This window comes from Suricata suricatta, chromosome 6, assembly GCF_006229205.1.
Source record: "Suricata suricatta isolate VVHF042 chromosome 6, meerkat_22Aug2017_6uvM2_HiC, whole genome shotgun sequence".
Lineage (NCBI taxonomy): Eukaryota > Metazoa > Chordata > Mammalia > Carnivora > Herpestidae > Suricata > Suricata suricatta.
This window is the reverse complement of record NC_043705.1, coordinates 35,186,603-35,209,233: the sequence shown is the minus strand read 5'-3', so window position 1 is coordinate 35,209,233 and position 22,631 is coordinate 35,186,603. Positions and strand designations below refer to the sequence as shown.

The 22,631-nt window shown below is 41.5% G+C and overlaps 1 protein-coding gene across 4 annotated transcripts in view; it reads left to right on the top strand.

Annotated features, from left to right (window-relative positions):
* The window catches only part of PRELID2 (PRELI domain containing 2), an 88,459-nt gene that overhangs the window by 44,362 nt on the left and 21,466 nt on the right, over positions 1-22,631 (top strand). For all 4 annotated transcript variants that reach the window (XM_029942181.1, XM_029942184.1, XM_029942183.1 and 1 more), the window contains one exon: positions 10,663-10,768. In XM_029942181.1, coding sequence (XP_029798041.1) covers positions 10,663-10,768 — 106 coding nt within the window. The remainder of the gene's footprint in view (positions 1-10,662; positions 10,769-22,631) is intronic.

Here is a 22,631-nt window from a genome sequence, read left to right as displayed (position 1 = left end):
TTGATACATACTGTCAGATTGCTATATAAAAAAGCTTGACCAATTATACTTTTTTCTTCTTTCTTTGCTTTGTTGTGGTCTTGCCCTCTCCCAAACACTCTCTTTTAGATTTTTGATACAGCAGGCCAGTATTTATTGATACCTACTGCGCCAAGGTCAAAGCTAGATCCTTCCCCTGCGGTGTTTTAAAGCGCAGGTTAAATACCTTATCCACGATGGAAGTAAGTTGCTGAGCCAAGGTGTGGATGCAGGCATTGTGGACGCCACCTTGAGCAAAGTAGGGAGGTAGGAATCTGAATGTGAAGGATGAATTTATCTCAAACTGTAGAGGGCTTTGGATCCCAGGTTGTGGAGGAGGGATCTTGTCCTTGCGGTAACCAGCAGCCACATGAAGGTTTCTGAGCAGGGATGAAGGGATGAGAGCTGTGATCTAGACTCTAGGAAACTTGGTTTCTTAGCTCTTGACATGGATTTAAGTAAGGCATTTAGGCAGACATTCTAAATGAGTGGGTAGTCTGGGGAGACATCAGAAAAAAGAAGGACACGTGATTACTTTCTTTCCTCTCCTCTGCCATGGATTGTGAGAACAATGGTTAGCCAGTGTACCCAGAAAATGAAATATGGACTTTTCTTTTGAAAAACCTGTCACCGCTGCTAAATCTAAAATTAGACCTTCAAGCTGTGTGTTGGTTAGCGGGTGAGTATGTGACGGGAAACCAGATGTCATTCTGTCCCTTTGCATGGCCTGTCGGCTCAGTTCGGAGATGAGCTCCAAAAGCGTTCCCTTAGAATCTAAGCCTTGATCTGTGTTTCTTCACACAGATCCAGTTTTGCCTTCCCGCTGATGTCTTTGCGGTTGTGGCACCTTCTTGGGCAAGAGCTACAATGTGATTTTGCGTTCCCTGGGGCACACCAGCTCACCAGCTGTGAGCTCCTCACCGGGAGAGGCATGCTTTCCGCTTTCTGAAACCTCGCATTCCAAGATAAACTTACTAATTTCTTACTATTTTGTGTTTGGTCATGTTTTCAAAAATGTATTTATTCAGTAGTTTCTGATTCTTTCCCTTCGAATTGATTTTTACAGTACTCTGTGGGAATGTAGTTGATACACATTTGATTTGGCTTTAATGAAGGACATTTACTTTATCCAACCAATTCTAAACAGACAGTTATCTTGTAAAAGGATTTTCTTGAGCTTGGCTTTTTCACTGTAACAGTATGCGTTTGGGGGTAAGCCGTAACTTTTCTGTTATCTTGAAGCAAGGTTTTCGTTCTCCTCATCAGCGGGGACTCACTCTTTATGTTGCCGAGCTGGGTTTGTGTTTTGCTTTAGATGAACAAGACATTCTCCCATGCCTAGCGTTGAGTATCTCAGTGGCCCGTGTCTTTACCCATCTGCTTTTTACCGGTGCTTATAAACCTTATTTCTGAGAATTAAAATGGGCAGCCCAGTAGAGTGTGGGTTAATAACATTGGATATATTGAACCAATCTTTATGAAATAGGAAAGAAGCGCCTCCTGGAATGTAGTCAAAGGAACAAAAATGCCCAAATCAAACTTTACACCCAGATTAAATTAATGGGATGAGCAGATGTTTTTAGTTCAAAAAATTTTCATTAAAATTGAAGTTACATACATGAATATTCTTCATTCTAATAAGATGTAAAACATTTTGTACTTTTTATTTTTCAATTTCTGTATGAAAACATCCAAAGTCTTGAGTATTCATCTGGTGAATCACAAATAGCATGTTTCAAGGGACTGATTGTTGGGCATTTGTGTGTGTGTGTGTGTATCCATTTTTTTCCTTGCTTTGAAGTGTTTTTTTTTCCCCTAGTAACAAATTTGACAGTTTGGTGACTTCCGTGTGTTGGGCACCAGCCTTTTTGGTTGACCTTCAAACTTGCTTTCCCTGAAGTATTAAAATATTCTGGCTTTGTTAACGTTACTTAGGAATTCCTTCTAAGCTCCGTTCCTACCAGTACCAGACTTGAGGGTGTAGTTATCAGATAGCCTGGATACATACCACCATATTCATCCCAAAACATGACTCCCTATGCTCATAGTGGCCTTAATTTCCAGGGCACCAATGGGTGATCAGACAGTTAGCAGAATGCACTAACAGTTACAGAAAACTGAGCAAAAGGACGTTTTCTGTGTAAATATGACATCTGGGCAGGAGTTTTATTTTTGGCTCAGTAGCACTCCCTGCAACAGATACTCATGTGCTTTTTACGTTTATGTTTACATGGGCAGAGTCTTCTCCGCCTCCCCATCCTGGTGAATGCTGAGGATGCGGTAGCAGTGCTCAGACGCCTGCAGAGAGTGCTCTGTGCCACTCGTTCAGCGAATGGCAGGTCTTGCTTCTTATGGGCTGAAATGGGGATGAGGGAAGTGAAAAGCGGTGGAATTGTCCGGAGGGGCAAGTGCAAAGTGGGAACATTCAATAGGATTTTGTAGGGATTCAACATCGAGGAAGTCTTGAACCGGTAATCCAGAGACCTTGCTTCTGGTCTTTGCTGCTTGGTCGCTTATATAGAGTTTGACTCTGGGGAGAGGGATAGAGCTGGCCCTCGTAATGTGAAGATTTATTAAGACCATAAAGGGGAATGCTCTATACTTGGAGAGTATAACAACAATGAAAGTTGTTACTGGAACTAATGGTGAATAAATAGTGTTTTTAGAGGAAGGTGGCTCCTTACAGGTACTAACTTTGAAAAGCAGAATAAGCTGTTTTATTGCAAACAGAGGTGACGATTGAGCTAGGGGAGCATCCTATGCCATTTACAAGTAAGAACTTTTGAAATATCTTAGTCGGTGCCTTTTAACTTTTTGTTCTCATTCTCCTTGCTCTTTGGTTTGGGTTATGTATCAGTGCAGGATTCAGGGGGAAGTTAAGTTAAACATGTAGATTTGTTGTGGTGGCTCTGATTGTGTAGACACGGGCTGGCTTTTGGGAATCAATGTTTCTTAAGTTTTTCCGGTGAATCTGTTGTACACTTAGATTTGGGAGCCCCTGATAATTAGTTAGTGTCCTGCAAGCACACTGTTGACACCTGTTAATCTGTAAAGCATGGCCAGTTGATAATCTGGCCCTTCAGCAAACAGTTCAAATCTTTTTAGCAGAAATACCTTCCTACAAAGTTTGACAAAACTCAGTTGAGGGCCTTCTTGAATTTATCCAATGAAGTAGTCATTAGAGGAAGGAAGGGAGGAAGAAGGGAGCCTTCAGTGACACTGATTAGTGTCAAAATTGTGTTGCATTGTTTGCTCTTATGGATCGGAGATGCTGGTTAGATTTTCTTTTATGCAGCGTCTTATATCTGTAGTAAGTAAATAGGTTGAGTATTAAACCTTACAGTATTTTATCACCATTCATGGATATCATGCAGAACAGCCTAAAGGTCTTAAGATAACACAGCAGGAATCTGATGCCCATCTGCCTGGTCTCAGGATGTGCCTTCTGCATCGGGTTGAGAGCTGTCACCTGGGACCTTGGTTGTCCTCTTTCTAATCAAGGATAATATTGGTAGCTAAGCAAAGAGATGGCGACTAAAAAAGCCAGAAGGAGCTCAGTTTCCTGGTCTGCATTGAAACAGCTACATTTTGAGACCTTTTCTGTGCCGGAGTTAGGAGGCAGTTCTGTTCCATGTGTCTGACCTCAAGAGCCTCGGAGCATTGAGAGGAAGTTAGGTGATAATCTCTAGCTGCTTCTGTTGGAGTCTCCCCTCTGCTCTAGTATGACTCAACAGCCTCCTGTGTGAAGGTAGGAAAGCCCGCCCCCTCAACATCCATCTCGTTGGGGTGAGTCTTACTCCAAGTGTCCTTTATCTTCATATATCAAAATAATCTTTCCTCTTTGTTTTTTCTACACGTGTTGCATACTCATTGTAGGACACTTGCAAAACACATGTAAGAAAAAACAGAATATGTTCATGCCCTCTTCAGATGTGTGGTCTTTCTGGTAACCGGTGGCTCCAAAGGGAAACAACATTCTCACTCCGTCCTTACAGATGAATGCTGTCTGTTGTTGATCTTCGTGTGGGATGGGCTCATACAGTATACCCTCTGGTGTATCGGCTTTCTTGTGCTCAATCTCGTGTCTGGGAGCCTCATCTGGCTGGTTCAGTACTTGTTTTCTGGTGCTGTGTAGCGTACTGCAGCTGCTCCAATTTATTTACTCATTCTGCAGAAAAATCACTTTGGCAAACATGGAATCACACTCTACATTGTATTCTGACTTTTACATTAATTTAACATTACATTTGGGACTGTCTTTCCTTATTAAATGTGTCATTTGAAAATGACTCTCTATGGCTGTTGAGATGTATTCATTGGATAAAAATTATTCTAGTGTGTTTTATTAAATGTCCGTGTTGGCCATTTGCATTATTTCTTGTTATTTGCTTTTATAAATAATGATGTGATGAATATCTTTATAGGCTGCTCTAAGCCCTCAACTTAGATTATTTGCATAGCTCATATTTTTAGAAGTAGATATCTGAGTCTAAGGATTCGTATGTGTTTGAGGCATTTATTAGGTTAAGTATTGCCAAAGTGAAGCACGAATTTCTAAGCATCTCAGAAAACTCCCCAAGGGCACGGCAGTTAGCAGTGCTGTGTAGACCTACATTGGAATTGGGATCAGGAACAGCTACATAAGTTGCAAGGCCCAGTGCAAAATGAAAATTCAGAATTCCTTGTTTTAAATGTTTGAGACCTTCAAAACCAGGGATGTCAGACTGTTTAAGTGTGTCTGATACCCGAGCACAGTGCGACTGCATGGATGACGATGTGTCCTTGAAGCCGGCACCAAATGGGATGCACGGAAGGCCTGATATCCCAGAATAAGACTCTGATTGGACAGATTCACAGACTGTTGTAGATTTTGAAACTTTGCCCACCACTCGGGATGCCAGTGAGCATGCAGTGAGTAGACGTTTTTCTAGGTGGTAGGATTGTGGGGATATGGAATCTGAGGGTAACCATGTGGATTTAAATAGTGGCTCTGCCACTTATTGTTATGAGACTTTAGCACATTTTGTATCTTTGTACCTCAGTTTTTTATCTGTAAATTGGGGTTAGGATTACCTCATAGGATTGTTGTGAGAACTAACTGAAATGTCTGTATATCAAGGACGTACTATAGTGCTTTACCACAGTAGGGTATTAACAAGTGTTACCTATTATATGTATATTTTTTGGTTTATTTATTTTTGAGACAGAGAGAGACAGAGCACAAGTGCAGGAGGGCCAGAGAGACAAAAGGTGACACAGAATCTGAAACACACTCCAGGCTCTGAACCGCCAGCACAGAACCCAACATGGGGCTTGAACCCACGGACCGCTAAATCATGACCTGAACCGAAGACGGACACTTAGCCAATTGAGCCACTCAGGCGCCCCAAGTGTTACCTATTATAGTTGGTTATCATAAGAGACTGAGCCACCCTGTCCTAAAATATGTACCTGCACTAGGCTGTCGAGCTCCTGAGATTCCACCATTTGATTATTCCTTAGCATTACAGTATTCCCTGCAGCAGCTCACTGTTAATAATTGAGGGCTATTGCTAATAACCCATTTCCTGGGAGGCATTGGAGCAGCTCAGGAGAAGGGGCTCTAGGAGTGGGGGTTAGAGAGGCCAGTGGGATGTGTGGTTTCACATGGCTGGTGTGCAGAGTGCCTGTGTGATGTCCTAGCAGGGTGGGAAGGAGGCTGGTGAGACGGGAGAGTTCCGGAGCCCCAAGGGCTTTGAATGCCAGAACGGGGCGGGAGAGATTCTTTTCCAAGTGAGTTAGGGGGACTGAGTGTCACCTAGAAGTTAATGAGGTATGGAGGTTTGGGAACTGACTAGTCCTGGAATTTGAGCTGTGAGCATTTAACTTCTCAGACACTGTTTTTATCTTTGTGTAAATAATAATAGTGATGATGGTAGTATTGAATGGCATTATTAGGAGTGGTAGTAGTAGTAATAGTAGTAGGATATTATTAATTAACATTTATTGGATTGCCTTGAGTGCTTGACACATAATGCTTTCTTCATCTTTGGAACAATCTGTGTAATAGGTGTTATTAATCCCGTTTTCCTGAGGAGACTGAACCTCACAGAGAGTCAGGTATTTGTCTATGTAGGCAGGTTAGAGATGCAAAGCGAATGTAGGTTATTTGACCCCAGGAACTTCACACTTAATCTGTGACCTGTGTGTGTGTGTGTGTGTGTGTGTGTGTGTGTGTGTGTGTGTGAAGGCTGAAAAGTGCCGAGCACTTGAGACCCCTGTAAACTGGGTTGGTTCTCCATGGAAGCGTTACGGCACAAATGGGCTTGCTAAGAGGGGGTGGGAGAGACCGCATACTCTGGCTCGGTGGGTTTCATGTATGAGCCAGGCAGGCTGGGCCTGACTGCTAGACCCAGGGGGCTAGCAGGGGCACGAGCGGGCAACCTGACCCGCGCGCCCTGCCTTTCTCGTGGGCTGCCCCTCTGTGGTTACAGGAGAATGCCGAAATTGCCGTGGAACTGAGATGACATCACCACAGGAATATCTGTGGGAGCTTCCTTCCCCCTCCAAGACACTTTAATTAAATTTACATCATGAAAACAATTAGGCAAGATTTGCCATACCTTACCAGTCAATAATTCAAGGACAGGATCTCATTAAGAGCTTTCGCTTTCCCGGAAAGTGCTGTTTTGAGGATTCAGAGCTGGTGGCTATGTACTCTGGGAATTAATTCATCCATATTGCCTCTGAACCTCCCCCGCCCGCCACCCCCCGCAATCCGGAAGGAAACACATTTTTAAATGACCTAAAAGTAGGAGACTGATGGTACACACCACCACTCATTTTCACAAAGGTGTTGCGGAGTTTGAGGTGTGCTTTCCTTGTCCTGATCCCATTGTCTTCTGTGTTGAATTATGCCTGCCTGTGGGCAGGGCAGTAGAGATGACTCTGATACAGGCACTGCCTGTTCTTTTAACATAATTTTCCAGATACTGTGGTGCCTTATCTCTCAGCCAGGTGGGGGCTGCCCCTTACTGATGTCAGCAGGGAGAAATCGTGGGATATTTGGTTCAATTTCCCTGACAAAAGTATTGAGATGTACTAGAAATTGACCCATCCTTTTGCTTCATTCCCTCTGCACCCTCTCTCCTTCTCTTCGTGCTTTTGTTCTTAATGCATTATTGATTTTCTACCATGTGCTAGCCATTGAAGTTGGCGTTGAGGCAATAAAAAAGTACAAATACAACCATTTAGAAAATCTGTGGACATCATCTAGTAAAGACAGACCCGGACATTCAGCTATTATAGTCTAGGCACTTATGTACATATGTACCTGGATGCATTATAAAAGTTCATCTTCAGTAGAATGGATAAAATACTGGGAGTAATTTTCAAACAACGGAACACTACGCAGCAGTGAAAATGAACAAACGACAGCTACCTGCAGTAATACTGGTGAATCTCAGCTAAGCGTACAGGGCTTATTCTCTGTGACTTAGGAAACAGTCAGTGACTAGGTCAGCATGTGTTTAGGAAACTGACTTTGGGCAGTGTGGATTATAGAGAGTCCACGCTGGGGACCCGGATCCCACTTGTGTCCCTGGAAAGAGAAAATTGCTCTGCTAACCCCAGATGGTAACAGGAGCAAGGGAGAGAATGACATGGACTGCTGAGAGACGTTAGAAGAAAATTTAGTAAATCTGGTGACTGATTAAATGCTTGGGTTGATTAGAAACGGAGAGTACGCCCCTGTTGCTGAGGTCTCTAAGATAGACTAGGAGGATGACTGTGTTTTTAACTGACCTAGGAGGGGTTTTGAAGCAGTGGATACTGTATCTACATGCAACCAAGCTATATGACTTTGGGCAAGTTATTGATCTTCTCTTTATCACAGTTTCTCATGTGTACAAGAGAGAAAATGTTTTAATGGTAACAATCTCAGGGGTGCCTGAGTGTGTCAGTTGGTTTAGTATCTGACTTCGGCTCAGGGCATGATCTCATGGTTTGTGGGTTTGAACCCCGTCTCGGGCTCTGTGCTGACAGTTCAGAGCTTGAAGCCTGCTTTGGATTCTGTGTCTCCCTCGCTCTCTGCCCCTCCCCTGCTCGCACTCTGTTTCTCTCTCTCTAAAAATAAAATAAACGTTAAAAATTTTTTAAATGATAGAGTAAGAACCTCAGAAGATAATACAGTGTTTGATACCTAATACACTCTGTTACTATATAGTTTTTGAAGAGTAAAAGTGACGCTGGGTATATAACATCACAAGTGTGACATAGTCCTTCCGTTACACGTAACAGAGAGAACAGATAGATGTAGGAAAACTTGAATCATCTTTATGTCTCTTGAGTGAAACAAACACTTCAAGCTTGGGGACAGTAGAAAGTCTTGGGACAAAAGGCACAAAATTGGAGGTTCTATAGTGTGGGATAGAGAAAGCCAAGGAGGTGACTTAATGAGATTTTAAGTGAATGATAAGTCAGAAGTTAGCATATACCTTTGCTGAGAATGGTTCTGTTTATATATAAATGATTTTGAGGCCCCTACTATTAGTTTGGGTGATTGCCAAGTAAAACAGATTATAGAAACTTAGTAAAAAGAACATAAGGAAATAACATCTGTAATTCTAATGCCCAGAGATTCTTCTCGTATTTCAACTCTGCCCGTTCATCATTCTATTCGCCCATCTTTTTTTTTTTCTTTTTCCTTCTCCTTTTTCTCCTCCTTCTCCTCCTCCTTTTTAAAGAGCCAGTATTAATCTGTATATTGTTGTAGAACCTGTTGCATTTTGCACAGGAACTTAAAAGAAGGCTTATCTAGCATGAGGGATTTATTTAAGTTTGCTATGAATAGTAGGAAGAAAATGTCTCGTGCTTTGTCAATGAATTATTGAGGGAAAGTGCAACATTTTCTTCTCAGGCAGTCTTTAAATATACAAGGATAAACTCTCATTTCAATGATGGGGAGGGCATAACCTGCTTTACTGCCCTGCTATTCTTTGATATGTGGGCAAACCATGAGAGTGCTTTTCTGTGCACTTACATCTCCCAAAAGTAGCAGAAAGAAATGTTGGTTAGAATATGATGTAAGAGAGATTTTTATTAATCCCTCACCTACACTTGCCTTGAGGATTGAAGAGTTTATCTCTCCCAAGAGTGTAAGACTGCTCAGCTTCTCATTTTTAAATATTAAAATCACTGTAAAATTCTATTCCGACTAATCTAGAATAAAGACTGGAAAGATTAGTGTCACTAGGATGTAGTTTTACATGAACAAATCATTTTAAATAGGCTTAAATCTAAGAGGTGGAGGCTGCTTTACCTAGACAATTTGCCTAGACGGTGTCAGATTTGCTAGGATCTGTGTGTGCGTGCGTGTGTGTGTGTGTGTGTGTGTGTGTGTGTGAGAGAGAGAGAGAGAGAGAGAGAGAGAGAGAGACTGAAATCTGAAGGCTTCTTTTGACTGAATGCATGATCTGAATGTAGAGGCTACAGCCACTAGAGAATTAGACAGAAGGTCTAATAAGAGTTAGGATAACTCTGATGAGGTTCTTCTTGACTTTGTCCCCACCTGCAAACTCTTATTAACTAGTTCTAGAGTGCTCCTGAAGGCAGGCTGGTCCATATGTTGGTAAGGTGGAACATCCTTGGGGAAACAAGGGTCTGGAGGTAATTCTGCCATCTTTCTGATGTCACTCTCAAGTGTTACCTGTTTTATGAAATAGAGATAATTTAATATTGGCAGAACTTTAAGCAGCAGAGTGGCACATCTTATCTTAGCCTCCCTCTCCAATCAAGGCTTGAAGAAGTCATCCCAGGCTTCTGGCTTTCTAGTCTTGTCTCTACTGTCTGTTTCTCTCTCTCTGGAGTCACAGTGGCTAACATTTAATGAATGCTCGTTGTGGCCGAGAAATAGTTCATATTGCCATTATGTGTATTAGCTCATTGTGAAAGATTGGTTATTCCCATTTTTACTCATGAGGAAACTGAGTTAAGAGACTCTTAGTAATCTAACCAAAGTCCTACATCTGATAATTATCTCAGACTCAATTTTAAGAAGCCATAGCCATTTTGCAGCATGAAATGAACATAGACATTCATATACATATACAAACATATGCATATGTTTTAATTGGAATTAGTTAAGGTTGTTTATTGTGGGTCAAGAAGAACAACATTTTAAAGATAGGGAACAGATCTCCTGACCCTCACAGTTTTATCGGGGGATTAGGTAGTCTTCGGTATGACTAGACAGCCTATATTCTACAGCAGCTACACTTAGAATAATGAAGCTATATGTTTTCTTTTTTTCTATCAGCTTTATTGAGATGTAATTGTCATACAACACAGTGTAAGTTTAAGATGTACAACATAATTTGTGTATGTATGTAATGTAAAATGATTACCATAATACACATCCATCACTTCTCATAGTTACAATTATTTTTGTGTGTGATAAGAAAATTAAAATTTACTCTTTTAGCAACATGAAACAAATATTCTTTAGCTTGGATAAAACAATTGCTTGTATAAACTGTAAATCTCTTTTTAACAAAACTTTTGTTATAACAGACAGTTGATGATTTACTATGGGTATTATTTTGTGTTAACTGTAAAGATCCAAACATAGAATGATATCAGTAATATGATTTTTGTTTTGTTTTACAGGACAGAGTTCATTCAAAGAGGTAGAATTTCAATCACGGGGGCTGGCTTTCTCAACTGCATTTTGGAGACTTTTGCCAGCACATTCTTAAGACAGGGAGCCCAAAAGGTAAGCTTGTTTCTACTTTGAACCAATATTCATTTTAAGAAATTATGAAAATTCCCACTGGGTTATTGATTAAAGGTCCTGAGCAGACATCACGAGAAAAAAAAATACAGTTAATAAGCAAACAAATAAAAAATAGACAAATAGATGCAAAAATAATTATCTTTGCTAATTATTGCATACATCCAAATCACAGTAAAACCTAAGTGCGATATATGACCCATTAAATTAAAACTATGTGAGTGAAGAATATGTAATAATATGGAGAACGAAGACATATAATCAGAATGAGTAATTATATTTTCAGTATATTCAATATGATGACACCCATTTAGTAAAAAAGATAATAGCTAATATTTATTGAGCACTTACTATGAACTACTCACTGTAAAAATAATTTTTATTATCTCATTTAATACAAACCTCTGACGTAGCTATTTTTGTTGTTCTGATATTATGGATGAGGAAGATTCAGAGACCTGGAGCTCCTGGTTGTCACTTCCTGTAGTTTTCAAATTCTCTGGGAGTTTTGGGTTCCATGCAGGTGACTTAGAGACCACCTTAGAGTCCAAGGTTGGTACCCTCTTTTAAATAGGATGGTTCTATTTTTAGTCTGTCTTATGTAGAGAGACTTACATGTCCCATTTTCTTGCCCTCCCAGCATTATTTTCAAAACGTCTACAGGGTACAGTCTCTTCCTTAATGCATTCTGATGTGCTTGTCACAGGTGTTCTGAAGTATTGAGAAATTTTTAAATTTTTATTGATTTGTTTGATATATAATATTGTACTTTCTAAATGTAGTTGTTACTGTGATAAGGGGTATAATCACTGCCAGGATTTACTCAGGACATATGCTATGCGTATGTTACCTTGTTTTGTTTTGTAGACTAATAGACATAATGGCTGGTCTGAAGGAATATTGTTAAGGCTCCAGAGATTACCTGGGTAGCAAACCTTTGTTCTCGCATTGCAGGTCTAGGTTCAGGAATGTGTTAGTCTGGGAGGCTGAGGATGATGAATGAGTATTTGATACTGTACTGTACTCCACAAATACCTGTCAAGATGAATGGTGTATTGCTATCTTAGAAACACACAGATCCACCCCGGCCCAGCCTGGTTAAGCTGGGCTTGAAGCGGACAGCTGGGCTTCTACAAGGTCTCATGTGACCTCACTCACTCACACACGATTGGAGGTTTTTCTGCTGTATTACAAAGTTTGCCTGTGTAAAAACCCACATGTTGTGCGAAATTGCACTCTGAGATTAATGGGGCTGATGACAAAAACAATTTCATTGCCATATCCCTGAGTGAGTATTTTTATACACACTTTTGATCAAGATTGAGAAAAATTTTTGTGAAGAACCAGATAGTGGGGCACCTGGGTGGCTCAGTCGGTTGAGCATACAACTTCGGCTCAGGTCATGCTCTCACGGTTCATGGGTTTGAGTCCCATGTCGGGCTCTGTGCTGACAGCTTGGAGCCTGGAGCCTGCTTCAGATTCTGTGTCTCCCTCTCTCTGCTCCTCCCCTGCTCATGCTCTGTCTCTCTGTCTCTCTCTCTCTCTCTCAAAAAAAAATTAATAAAATAAAATAAAATAAAAAACCCAGATAGTAAATAAGTTAGGCCAAGAAGCAAACTAGAGATATTGTGTTGGTACTTTATAACAAGAGGGAAATGAGTTTCCACAAATTTTTTTATTTAAAGTCAGAAATCTAATAATTGATTTTTTATAATATAATAATAATAACAACATAATAATAGGAAATGGGATTCCATTTTGTGGGAGAACATAACATTTAGCTAAATTGTGATTCAAAGGTAGCGTTCCCTACCATCCAATTGCAAATGTTTGTTTGTAAAAACCATTCTTGTGGGTCACACAAACACTAGTGGTGGACTGGATTTGGCTTGTGGGCTGTATAGTTTGCCAACCCCTGCATTAGATAAATAAATATTTTTTTATTAAATAAATATTTATTTAAATAAATAAATATTCTTTGATTAATTCAGGTGGGTTTATATTCAATCTGTCCATCAATCTGAACCTAGTGATGGCATTTAACCATACAGTGGATGTGTATATTTTGATCCTGTGAGATGCATACAGTGGACATTATAAGTCCCATTGTATCAATGAGAAATGTCTTGGAAGAGATAAGTGCACCTAATATGTGGGTGGCTCTTGTCTGCCTTTCCCTTACACATATATGTGGAGCACCTGCTTTGTGCTGGGCACTGTGGTAAGCATGGGCTGAATGGATTCGCTCAAGGTCACAAGGCTAGCGAAAGTGGAGTCTGGACTCACATCCCCATGTTTTACAACAAGTCTTACCCCCTTGCCACTTTACTGTGCAAGATGTATTCCAAAAAATGGAAGCAGATGGTTTGCCTACTCAGGACGGTACTGTGTATCAGATGCATTTGTGTTGTAGACTTACTTTCTCTGTCGTTATTAGGACTCTTTGTTTACAAGTAATAGAAACTACTTGAGGCCAGTTCATTCGTTGTAAGGGTACAAGGGCAGTGAGGCATGCAGGCTCGAGAATGGTCTTCCCTGGCACCGAGAGCTGCCAGGAACCCAGATAGTATTCCTTCTTCAGCACTTGTCTGTAAGAGGGGCCTGGGTGGCTCAGTTGGTTAAGCGTCCGACTTCGGCTCAGGTCATGATCTCCCAGTTTGTGAGTTTGAGCCCCGTGTCAGGCTCTGTGCTGACAGCTCAGAGCCTGAATCGTGCTTCAGATTCTGTGTCTCCCTCTCTCTGTGCCTCTCCCCTGCTTGCACTGTGTCTTGCACTATCTCTTTCACAAATAAACAGTAAAAAAAAAAAAGAGTATGCACCTGTTGTATTCTCTATCTCTGTGTGATGTGGGCCTCTTACAGTCCATGTGTACGTGTTATATTGAACTTTGGCCAACCGAGAGACTGTCTGCTTACTTCATTCATTTCCAAATTCTTTGGAAGGGACTCTGGCTGGCATTTCATAGGTCAAGCATAGCCAGGAGGGTAGGAGTCAGGTTTTACGGAAATGGCTCGTCCCAGTAGATCATGACTGTGTGGACTGGGTGGGATGTCATGTCCCAGGGAAAAGGGTGGTGGGATGGGCAAATACTTCCAGGGGCTTCTGGCATGGTCTCGCAAGTAGATTGTATGTTTGATTGCAGAGAGGGGGTTTTATGAATCTTAATCCCAATTCTCCTGAGCCCATCATAGGTTGGGCAGGGTTCCTACATTCATGTGGAAATAAGTAGACAGGTGATAGAATGCACAACTATGCATCATTTGGTTTCTGATGAATATTATCTGGAAATCATCAAATGAATTTAAATTTTTTAAAGTTTATTTACTTTGAAAGAAAGAGAGCTGGAGTGGGGCAGAGAGAGAGAGAGAGAGAGAGAGAGAGAGAGAGGGAGAGAGAGAGAGAGAGGGAATCCCAAGCAAGCTCCACCCTTCCAGTGCAGAGCCTGATGCAGGGCTTGAACTCAAGATGGGTATGAAAACTATTAACTATGTTTGAAAGCTTTCAGTAGATTGAAAAACACAGGTCACATATACATAAGGTTTTTGTTTTCAAGAATTAAAATAAAAAATCCTACTCACATGCTTCTTTTTCATACTTTCTTGTTATGGTTGTGTTCCTACCCCCCCCAACCCCTTATGAACACACAATAGATTTTAAACTCAGAAGTGTAGTTCCACACACACTTTGAGTATCAGCTGTGTGCTGGGCGTTGGGTAAGATGCCAGAGACACAGGCAGGAATGAAACAGTTCCTAGGGGTGGAGGCTCAGCCTTATACAGCCTTACTTCGCTGATATCTAGCTCTGGGTGGGAAGCTTGACAGGCAATGAATAAACATCTGCCGATGGTGAGAATTGTTGGTCGGTGCTGAGAAGGATAGACGTATAACAACTGGTATTTACAAATGCTTACTCGATGCCATGCACTGTGTGTGGTACACGTTACCTTAATCACTTTCCTAAACAAGTCTATGACATAGGAACTCTTAGTCCTGTTTTATTCATGGGGAAACTGAGGTCCCAAATGACAAAGCCGTTTTCTCAAGGTCACAGAATAGGTGATGAACTTGGGGTTTGAACCCAGGCCTCTCTGACTCCACAGTGTACTGTTAACGAATACCACCTGCCCAGCCACGAGCTCTGCGCTCAAGCAGCTGCTTGTGTGGGGCCGGATGTGACGTGCTTGATAGAGCCAGAGCACAGTGTGGGGTTTGCAGTGAGGGTGGAGGAATGCAGAAACACGGAGCCCAGTTGCAATGGAATAACTTGGAATGGACTAGAGGACCGAGGGGCCATGATGTTGGCAGTTGAGAAGGTCTTGAATGGATAGGAGTGTCCTCTCTAGCCTCAGTATCACTGGGCAGGTATCAGAATCACCGTGGGCAGGGCCACATCGTCCTGAGAGCGTCCTCCCTCACATGGTCCCTCAGAGGCTCTGGTAAAGAGGCCCATCTGCTCCTCGCCCTCTCGAGCTTCTGGAGGCTGCTGGTGTTCCTTGGCCATGGTGCATTTGTCCCATGTCCTGCCTCTGTCCTCCCCCATCTCCTGTGTGTCCTCCCTTCTGTTCAGGGCCACCAGCCTCTGAACAGACTCCACCTGCCCTAAATTCCAGAGTGCCATGCAGGTTTGAGGGGGTGGTTAGCTGGTATTTGTAGCATATTTACTATAATGATAGATCTTTTTTTCTGTTTTCATATGGACTATGGATTTGTTTTTGTGCTATTTGTTTTGAAAATATCTTTATATTACAAAAGAAAGTTTCATTGGCATGTTTCACAGAAGTAGAATAAATGGTCCTAAAATCTGTATGGAATCAGAGAAGACCCCAAATAGACAAAGCAGTCTTGAGAATGAAGAGCTGAAGGCATTGTGCTCCCTGATTTCAAACTGTGTTACAAGGCTATAGTTATCAAAAGATCATGGTGTTGCCTAAAAACAGATACAGATCAAAGGGGAAGAATAGAGAGCCCAGAAATAAACCCATGCATATATGGTCAATTAATTTACAACAGAGAAACCATGAAGACAGTCTCTTCAACACATAGTGCTGGGAAAACTGGACAGCTACATGCAAAAGAATGAAACTGGACCACTTTCTTATACCATACACAAAACAATAGCAAAAAACCCCAAACAACTGTTAAATAAAATGGGCAGAGAAATTGAATAGACAGTTTTCCAAAGAATACATATAGATGGCTAACAGATGCATGAGAAAATGTTAAACATCACAAAGCATCAGGGAAATGCAAATCAAAATCACAATGAGATAACACTTCACCCCTGAATGAGTCACATCAGTAAACAAGAAATAATAAGTGTTGGTAAGAATGTGGGAAAATAAAGGAACCCTCATACACAATTGGTGGGCATGTAAGTTGGTGCAGCCAGTATGGGAAACAGTATGGAGGTTCCTTAAAAAATGAAAAATAGGGCCGTCTGGGTGGCTCAGTTGGTTAAGCATCTGACTTTGGCTCAGGTCATGATCTCATGGTTCGTGGGTTCGAGCCTCTCATCAGGTTCTGTGCTGACAGCTCAGAGCCTGGAGCCTGCTTCTGATTCTGTGTCTCCCTCTCTCTCTGCCCCTTCCTTGTTTGCACTCTGTCTCTCTCTGTCTCAAAAATAAACAAACATTAAAAAAAAGTTAAAAATAGAACCACCATATGATTCAGCAATTCCGCTTCTGGGTATTTATCCAAAGAAAATGAGAACACTAATTCAAGATGTACTCCCACATAAATAATGCAATATTTACATTAGGCATTATATGGAAATGATCTAAATATCCATTGATGGATGAATGGATAAAAAAGATGTAAAGATGTGTTGTGCATGTATGTGTGTATGTGCATGTGTGTATGCACGTGCGCGCGCGCGCGCACACACACACACACACACACACACACACACACACAAAGAGGAATATTACTCATCCATGAAAAAGAATGAAATCTTGCCATTTGCAACAACATGGATAGACCTTGAGGGTATCATGCTAAGGAAAATAAGAGAAATACAAATACCATATGAGCTCACTGATATGGAGAATCTAAAACAAAAACAAAAGTCACGTTCGCAGATAAAGAGAACAAATTGGTGGTTGCCAAAGGCAGTTATAAAATAAAGAAGATGTGGGGATATCAGGTACAGTGTGGTGACTATAGTTACTAAGACTGTATTGCATATTTGCCCGTTGCTAGGAGAGTAAATCTTAAAAGTTCTCATCACAAGAAAAATGAATTGTTACTAGGTAGGATGATGGATATTAACTAGACTTACTGATGTGATCATTTCACAGTATATACAAATACTGAATCATTATGTTGTACACCCGAGACTAATATAATGTATGGCAGTTATACCTCAAGAAAACTTACACGTGAAGATGAGATTGGGGATGGTATGGCTGGCAACAGAGAAAGGATGAAGTGGAAAATGTCATCCATCAGTCGGAGAGGTCAGGGACTCCTGGATTCTCAGAATGGAAAAGACCTTCACTTCCTGAGCTGCTGATCAGCCCCAGGTTCTGCACACAAGACTAGTTGGCTCAGACTCTTGGGGGCACGTAGGGCACAGGCTCCTGAGTATGCGTGGTGATCTGCGAGTTTGGGAAGCAGGGCATTAGGGAAAAGGATGAGTTTTGAAGATGTTATTTGGCTCGCCCAAATCGTGGCTCAGGAAGTAGAGGCAGACCTACAGAGAAGCTTTGTTATGTTAAAAGCTTTTTATTGTGGTAAATTAGATGTTACATAAAATATACCATTTTAACTATATGTAGGTCTACAGTCTGCTGTCCTTAAGTACATGTATTACCTACCATCTATTTCCTGAACTTTTTCATCTTCCTAAATAATAACTGCTCTCCTTCTAGTTCCTGGCAACCACCATTTTGTTTTTTGTCTCTGTGAATTTGACTACTTTAGCTACTTCATGTAAGTGGAATTGTACCATATTTGTGTTTTTGGGTCTGGCTTATTTCACTGAGCCTAATGTTTTCCAGGTTTATCAATGTTGTAGCTGGGTGGCATTCCACTGCATATGTATACCACAGCTGGTTTATTTATCCATCCGTCAGTGGATGCTGTTGTGTTCCACCTTTTGGCTCTTGTGAATAATGCTGCCATAAATATGGGTATATAAATATCTGTTCAAGTCTCTGTTCTCAATTCTTTTTCTGGATTATATGGTAATTCTATGTTTAAATTTTTGAGGAACTGCTTAAAAGTTTGTTTTCGAGATAGTTCTCTATCTTTGTCCATGGCAGCCATGGACTGTACCATTACTGTGTATTTTTCTCAAGTCTGCCCAGAAGAGTGGTGCTATATATACTATACTCTTGGCTGGGGACACTAGTGAGTGTGCCATATGGTGCTTTCCTCAGTCCGAGAGCCACTCAGTTGTCTCTTGACTCTGCCTTCGTCTCCCTCTCTCTCTCTGCTGTAATCTCACATTCTGGTGGACAGTTTTGATCCATAATGGGGTGGATGGGTTGGAAGTGTTGAAAAGTCGGAAGTGTTGAAAAGTGCCAAGGACAAGTGTGCTGGATAGCAAGTACATATGTTAATTTGCCTTGAGGTAAGCAAGCACATTCAAAAAACAGACCAAGGAAACAGAGAAGGATAGGAAGGAAAATAGGGTTTGGGGGAAGTCTGAGACATATGCAAGGCTTCATACACATTTCTGCGGCCTAGGGGAGCGGCCCATGACTGAAGCAGAGCTGAGAGGGGCCCAGGGCAGTGCGCCCCGCTTCAGGGGTCCTAAGAGAAGGAAACAGGACAGAGATCAAGCTGCTCTGTGGGGTAGGCATGGCTCTGCAGGTGCTCTTCAGCTCTGGGAAGGGGGCCTTTGCGGGGTCTTGGTTTTCAACCTTTTCTTCATTATCACCCACCCACTCCCAGTGAATCTTTTTAGACTTCGTTTTTTGTATTTGTCCCCTTCCCCATGAAATATTAATACCATGGATATACTGATGATCTCTTTATAGACTGAACTATGCCATTGCTTCATACACAAGAAGTATATTTTTCACTCCCCGAAACAAATTGTCACCTTGTGTTGACAGGGTTCCCATTGAGCAAACGTGCTTCCTACTGCACTGGGTATCACTGTCTCCAACTCTCCAAATTAAAACAATCACCAGCCCTCTGGCCCCCACCCCCTAAAATTCCAAACAAAAATCAAAAGAACTTTTTGTGCACTCCCACGTGGTTCTTGGAGATAATCACATTCTACCCTTCCGGGAGAGGCTTAGGAGATAATATGGGTGGCAACGCTCTTGTCATGCAAGTGTTCTTTTTATAGCCCGCTTGTCTTCGCACTTGGAAACTCCTGTAAATGCTGCGGACGGACGTGCGGAGCTCTCATTAGGCACTCGCAGGGAGGTTTAGTGTGTGTGTGTGTGTGTGTGTGTGTGTGTGTGTGTGTTTTAAGCTTGTTAAATACATTTTCAATGTGTAATAAAATCATTTGTTATCTTAGCCATTCTCCTGGCAAGGCCCCATTATTAGTCCCATCGTTATTCTTGTGTTGATTGGGAGGCCAGAGCAGAGAGAGAGAGAGACTGAATTCAACAGCATGTGAAATATTTGTCACTGAAACAATGTGGGCAAGTCAGACGGTTTGAACATCGCTTTAAAGAAGGTCTGGCCTACACATGCTACAGCTAAAGATATCCGAGCATGCTGTTGTCTTAGGGTGCTTATAGAAGTCCATTTTAATAGTGGGATCTAATTCTATGAGATTGAAGATACTATTCTTGTGTATTTACTGGTATATACTGTGTGTATCCAAACACACAGACACTATACACAGTACACACACACACACACTCTGAGGCACTACACATCGAGTCCAAATGGGCCTTTGAAAAACCTGGTAACTGTTTGGTTGCATCATTTTTGCAAACTGTCCTAGTTACCTGTGGTTATGTAACAGATTACGCCAGCACTCCACAGCTTACAACAACCCACACTGATTGTCTCTCACTATCCATAGGTCAGGAGTCTGGGCATGCCTTGGTTGGGTCCTCGGCTTCAGGGTCTCACAAGGATATAATCGGTGTCTTGGCTGGGGCTAGGATCTCATCAGAAGGCTCTCTGAGGAAAATTCAGTTTCACGTATACTCACAGTGTTGTTGGTAGGATTCTGCCAGCCTCCTTGGGTTCCTTGGCATATGGGCCTCTCACAACTTGGCAGCAAGCAAGAGAAGGGGCAAGAGAGTGCTTGCAAAGCACAAGCCATAGTTTCTGTGACCTGATCATAGAAGGGACATCTGTTTATTTTCCCGTGTTGTGCTCATTAGGAACAGGTCACTAAATGTAGCCTGCAGTCCAGGGAAGGGGATACACAAGGGCATAAACACCGAGAGGCCGGCACCACTGGGAGCAATGAGATCTGCCCACCATACTGGTCTCAGCTGATGCATGTGCCAAGTTGCGTGCACAACTGTTAAATTCTTTCTGGTATGTATTGGGAATTGATAATTACAAGTTGGTAAGGGTTAGCTGTACCCTCACAACTTCACTCCCAGCTTATAAAAAGTTCTGCAATGCATACAGACAATTAATCATGTATTTATAAGTAAGCACAAAATAGATGACCTGTTTTATAAGTTTGATTAAGTCTCTGTCCTTTTGGGTGCTCGGACCACAAATTGCATAAATAGCTAGCTTGCTGAAAGCAGAATGGACTCCATTCCAAAGGCAAGATTCGGCCGTTATAAAGATAGTATCAGGCAGCCAAACCTCTGACCCAGTGGATGGGCATAGGACCATGCAGACATAAACCTTGGGTGCTGTCCCTAAAGTTGGCTTGTGAAGGGCTTGCTGGATAGAATCTTAGCCCTTCATGGTGCAAGGGGTATATCTCTGGAATTTTGAGCTAATCCCTGTATATTAGGTTCTACTAATTAAATTAACGAGCGTCCACTTCTCACATCCACTAGGATGCCACTAATTTGACCAGTGAAAATGCATAATTTATGCCAATTATTCAAAGCCTCTGATGTTTCCAAGGATAACGGTACCTGACATTTCTGGGGAGTGAGTTTGCTGATTAGAATGCTCAGAGCCAACCCCGAGAGCCTGAAGCTTGCACTGGGGCCACTGACTGCACCTGCTATGTAACGTGAGCTCACACGGGCCGTAATGCGACATTGTATGTGCTGAAGTATCTGGAAGCAAATTATAGGTATCCTAATAGTCACATACCAAATGTCAACTTCTGAACCCAGTGTATTTTGCCTTTAGAAAGATTATTCAGTGTGAATAATCTTATTTTAAGAGTTTTATTTATTTTTGATAGAGAGAGTGTGAGTAGGGGAGGAGCAGAGAGAGAGAGACACACCCACCCACGCATGCATGTACAGAATCTGAAGCAGACTCCAGGCTTTGAGATTGTCAGCACAGAGTGTGATGTGGGGCTTGAACTCATGAACCATGAGATCATGACTTGAGCCAGTCAGATGCTTAACCGAATAAACCCCCCAGGTGCCCCTCGGCTGTGTGTTTAACACAAGGATTGAGTATGAAGCTTTAGAGAAGCGCCCTTTGGTCCATGATCTGGTTTTTTTTCACTGCCTGGATTTCACATTTCACATCTTGGGTCCTCAATTTTCTCATCTCTGAAATGGATAGCAGTTGTACTTCATAGGGTTATTTTAAAGATTAAGTGAGGGCACATATATGGAACATGGCTGACAGAGAGAAACTCCAAGAATTATTAGCATTGTGAGAAGTCTGCTAAAAAAGATATTTTTAAAGAGCCTCTTAAATACTTCTCTGAGCAAAAATTTTATTTTTTCTTTATTTAAAAAAAATTTAACATTTGTGTATTATTGAAAATAGAGAGAGAGAGACAGAGCATGAGCATGGGAAGGGCAGAGAGTGGGAGAGACACAGAATGTGAAGGAGGGTCCAGGCTCTGAGCTGTCAGCACAGAGCCCAGTTCAGGGCTCTAACTCACAAACTGTGAGATCATGACCTGAGCCGAAGTCAGACAATCAACTGAGCCACCCAGACGCCCCTGAACAAAAAGTTTATTACAGCAGTATAGATCAAGTTTGTGGTGTTTCTTTTAAAAATTATTTTTTATCATCTATAAATCTGTTACTTTAATACTCAATGTATCCATATTTAACATTTTGATTTAGTTCATTCCATTTGTCTTTTTGTATGTTTTTATGTATGCATGTATATAGGGTAGTTTTTGAAAGTCAAAGCTGGGGTTATTCTGTTTATTTAGCCTAGTTTTTTCATTTATGGACATATTGTTAATATTTTCCTTGAAAACATGAGTTTTTGATGCCTTTGTAATATTCCATTGGCATAAATGCCCTTATTGTTGGGTTTTGTTTTTTCCCCACCATGATAGATAGTATTGTAGTAAATCCATGTATACAAATACTTGTATTTCTCATCACTTCCATGGTTAAAGAGTGTATACATTTTTAAGAGCTTTGAAGCAAATTGCTAAATTTCCTTACGAGTTTGGCCACTTTGCAGCCTCCACCGCAGGGCAGCTCTGGGAGTTACCAGAGATCTTGCTGTGTAACTTGAATGAGTGACTTAACCTCTTAGAATTTCCATTTGTTATTAGGGAAGCAGGGTTAATTATTCAACCCTTATAAGATGATTGTGAAGAAGAAATGAAATTGTTAGCTCCAGTCCTGTGGTTCCTACTCCAAAGACATTGAAAATTAATGCTTCTGTCATTAACTAATTGTTTGACCTCAGTCTTCCTCCAAGAGTTTTAATTGCGTTACCTTGAACTAGTGCCCTTAGCTGCTTAGTGTCTCAACTGTGAAATGAGTGTCTGGTGGACACACATGCAGGGTAGTCACAACCCTAC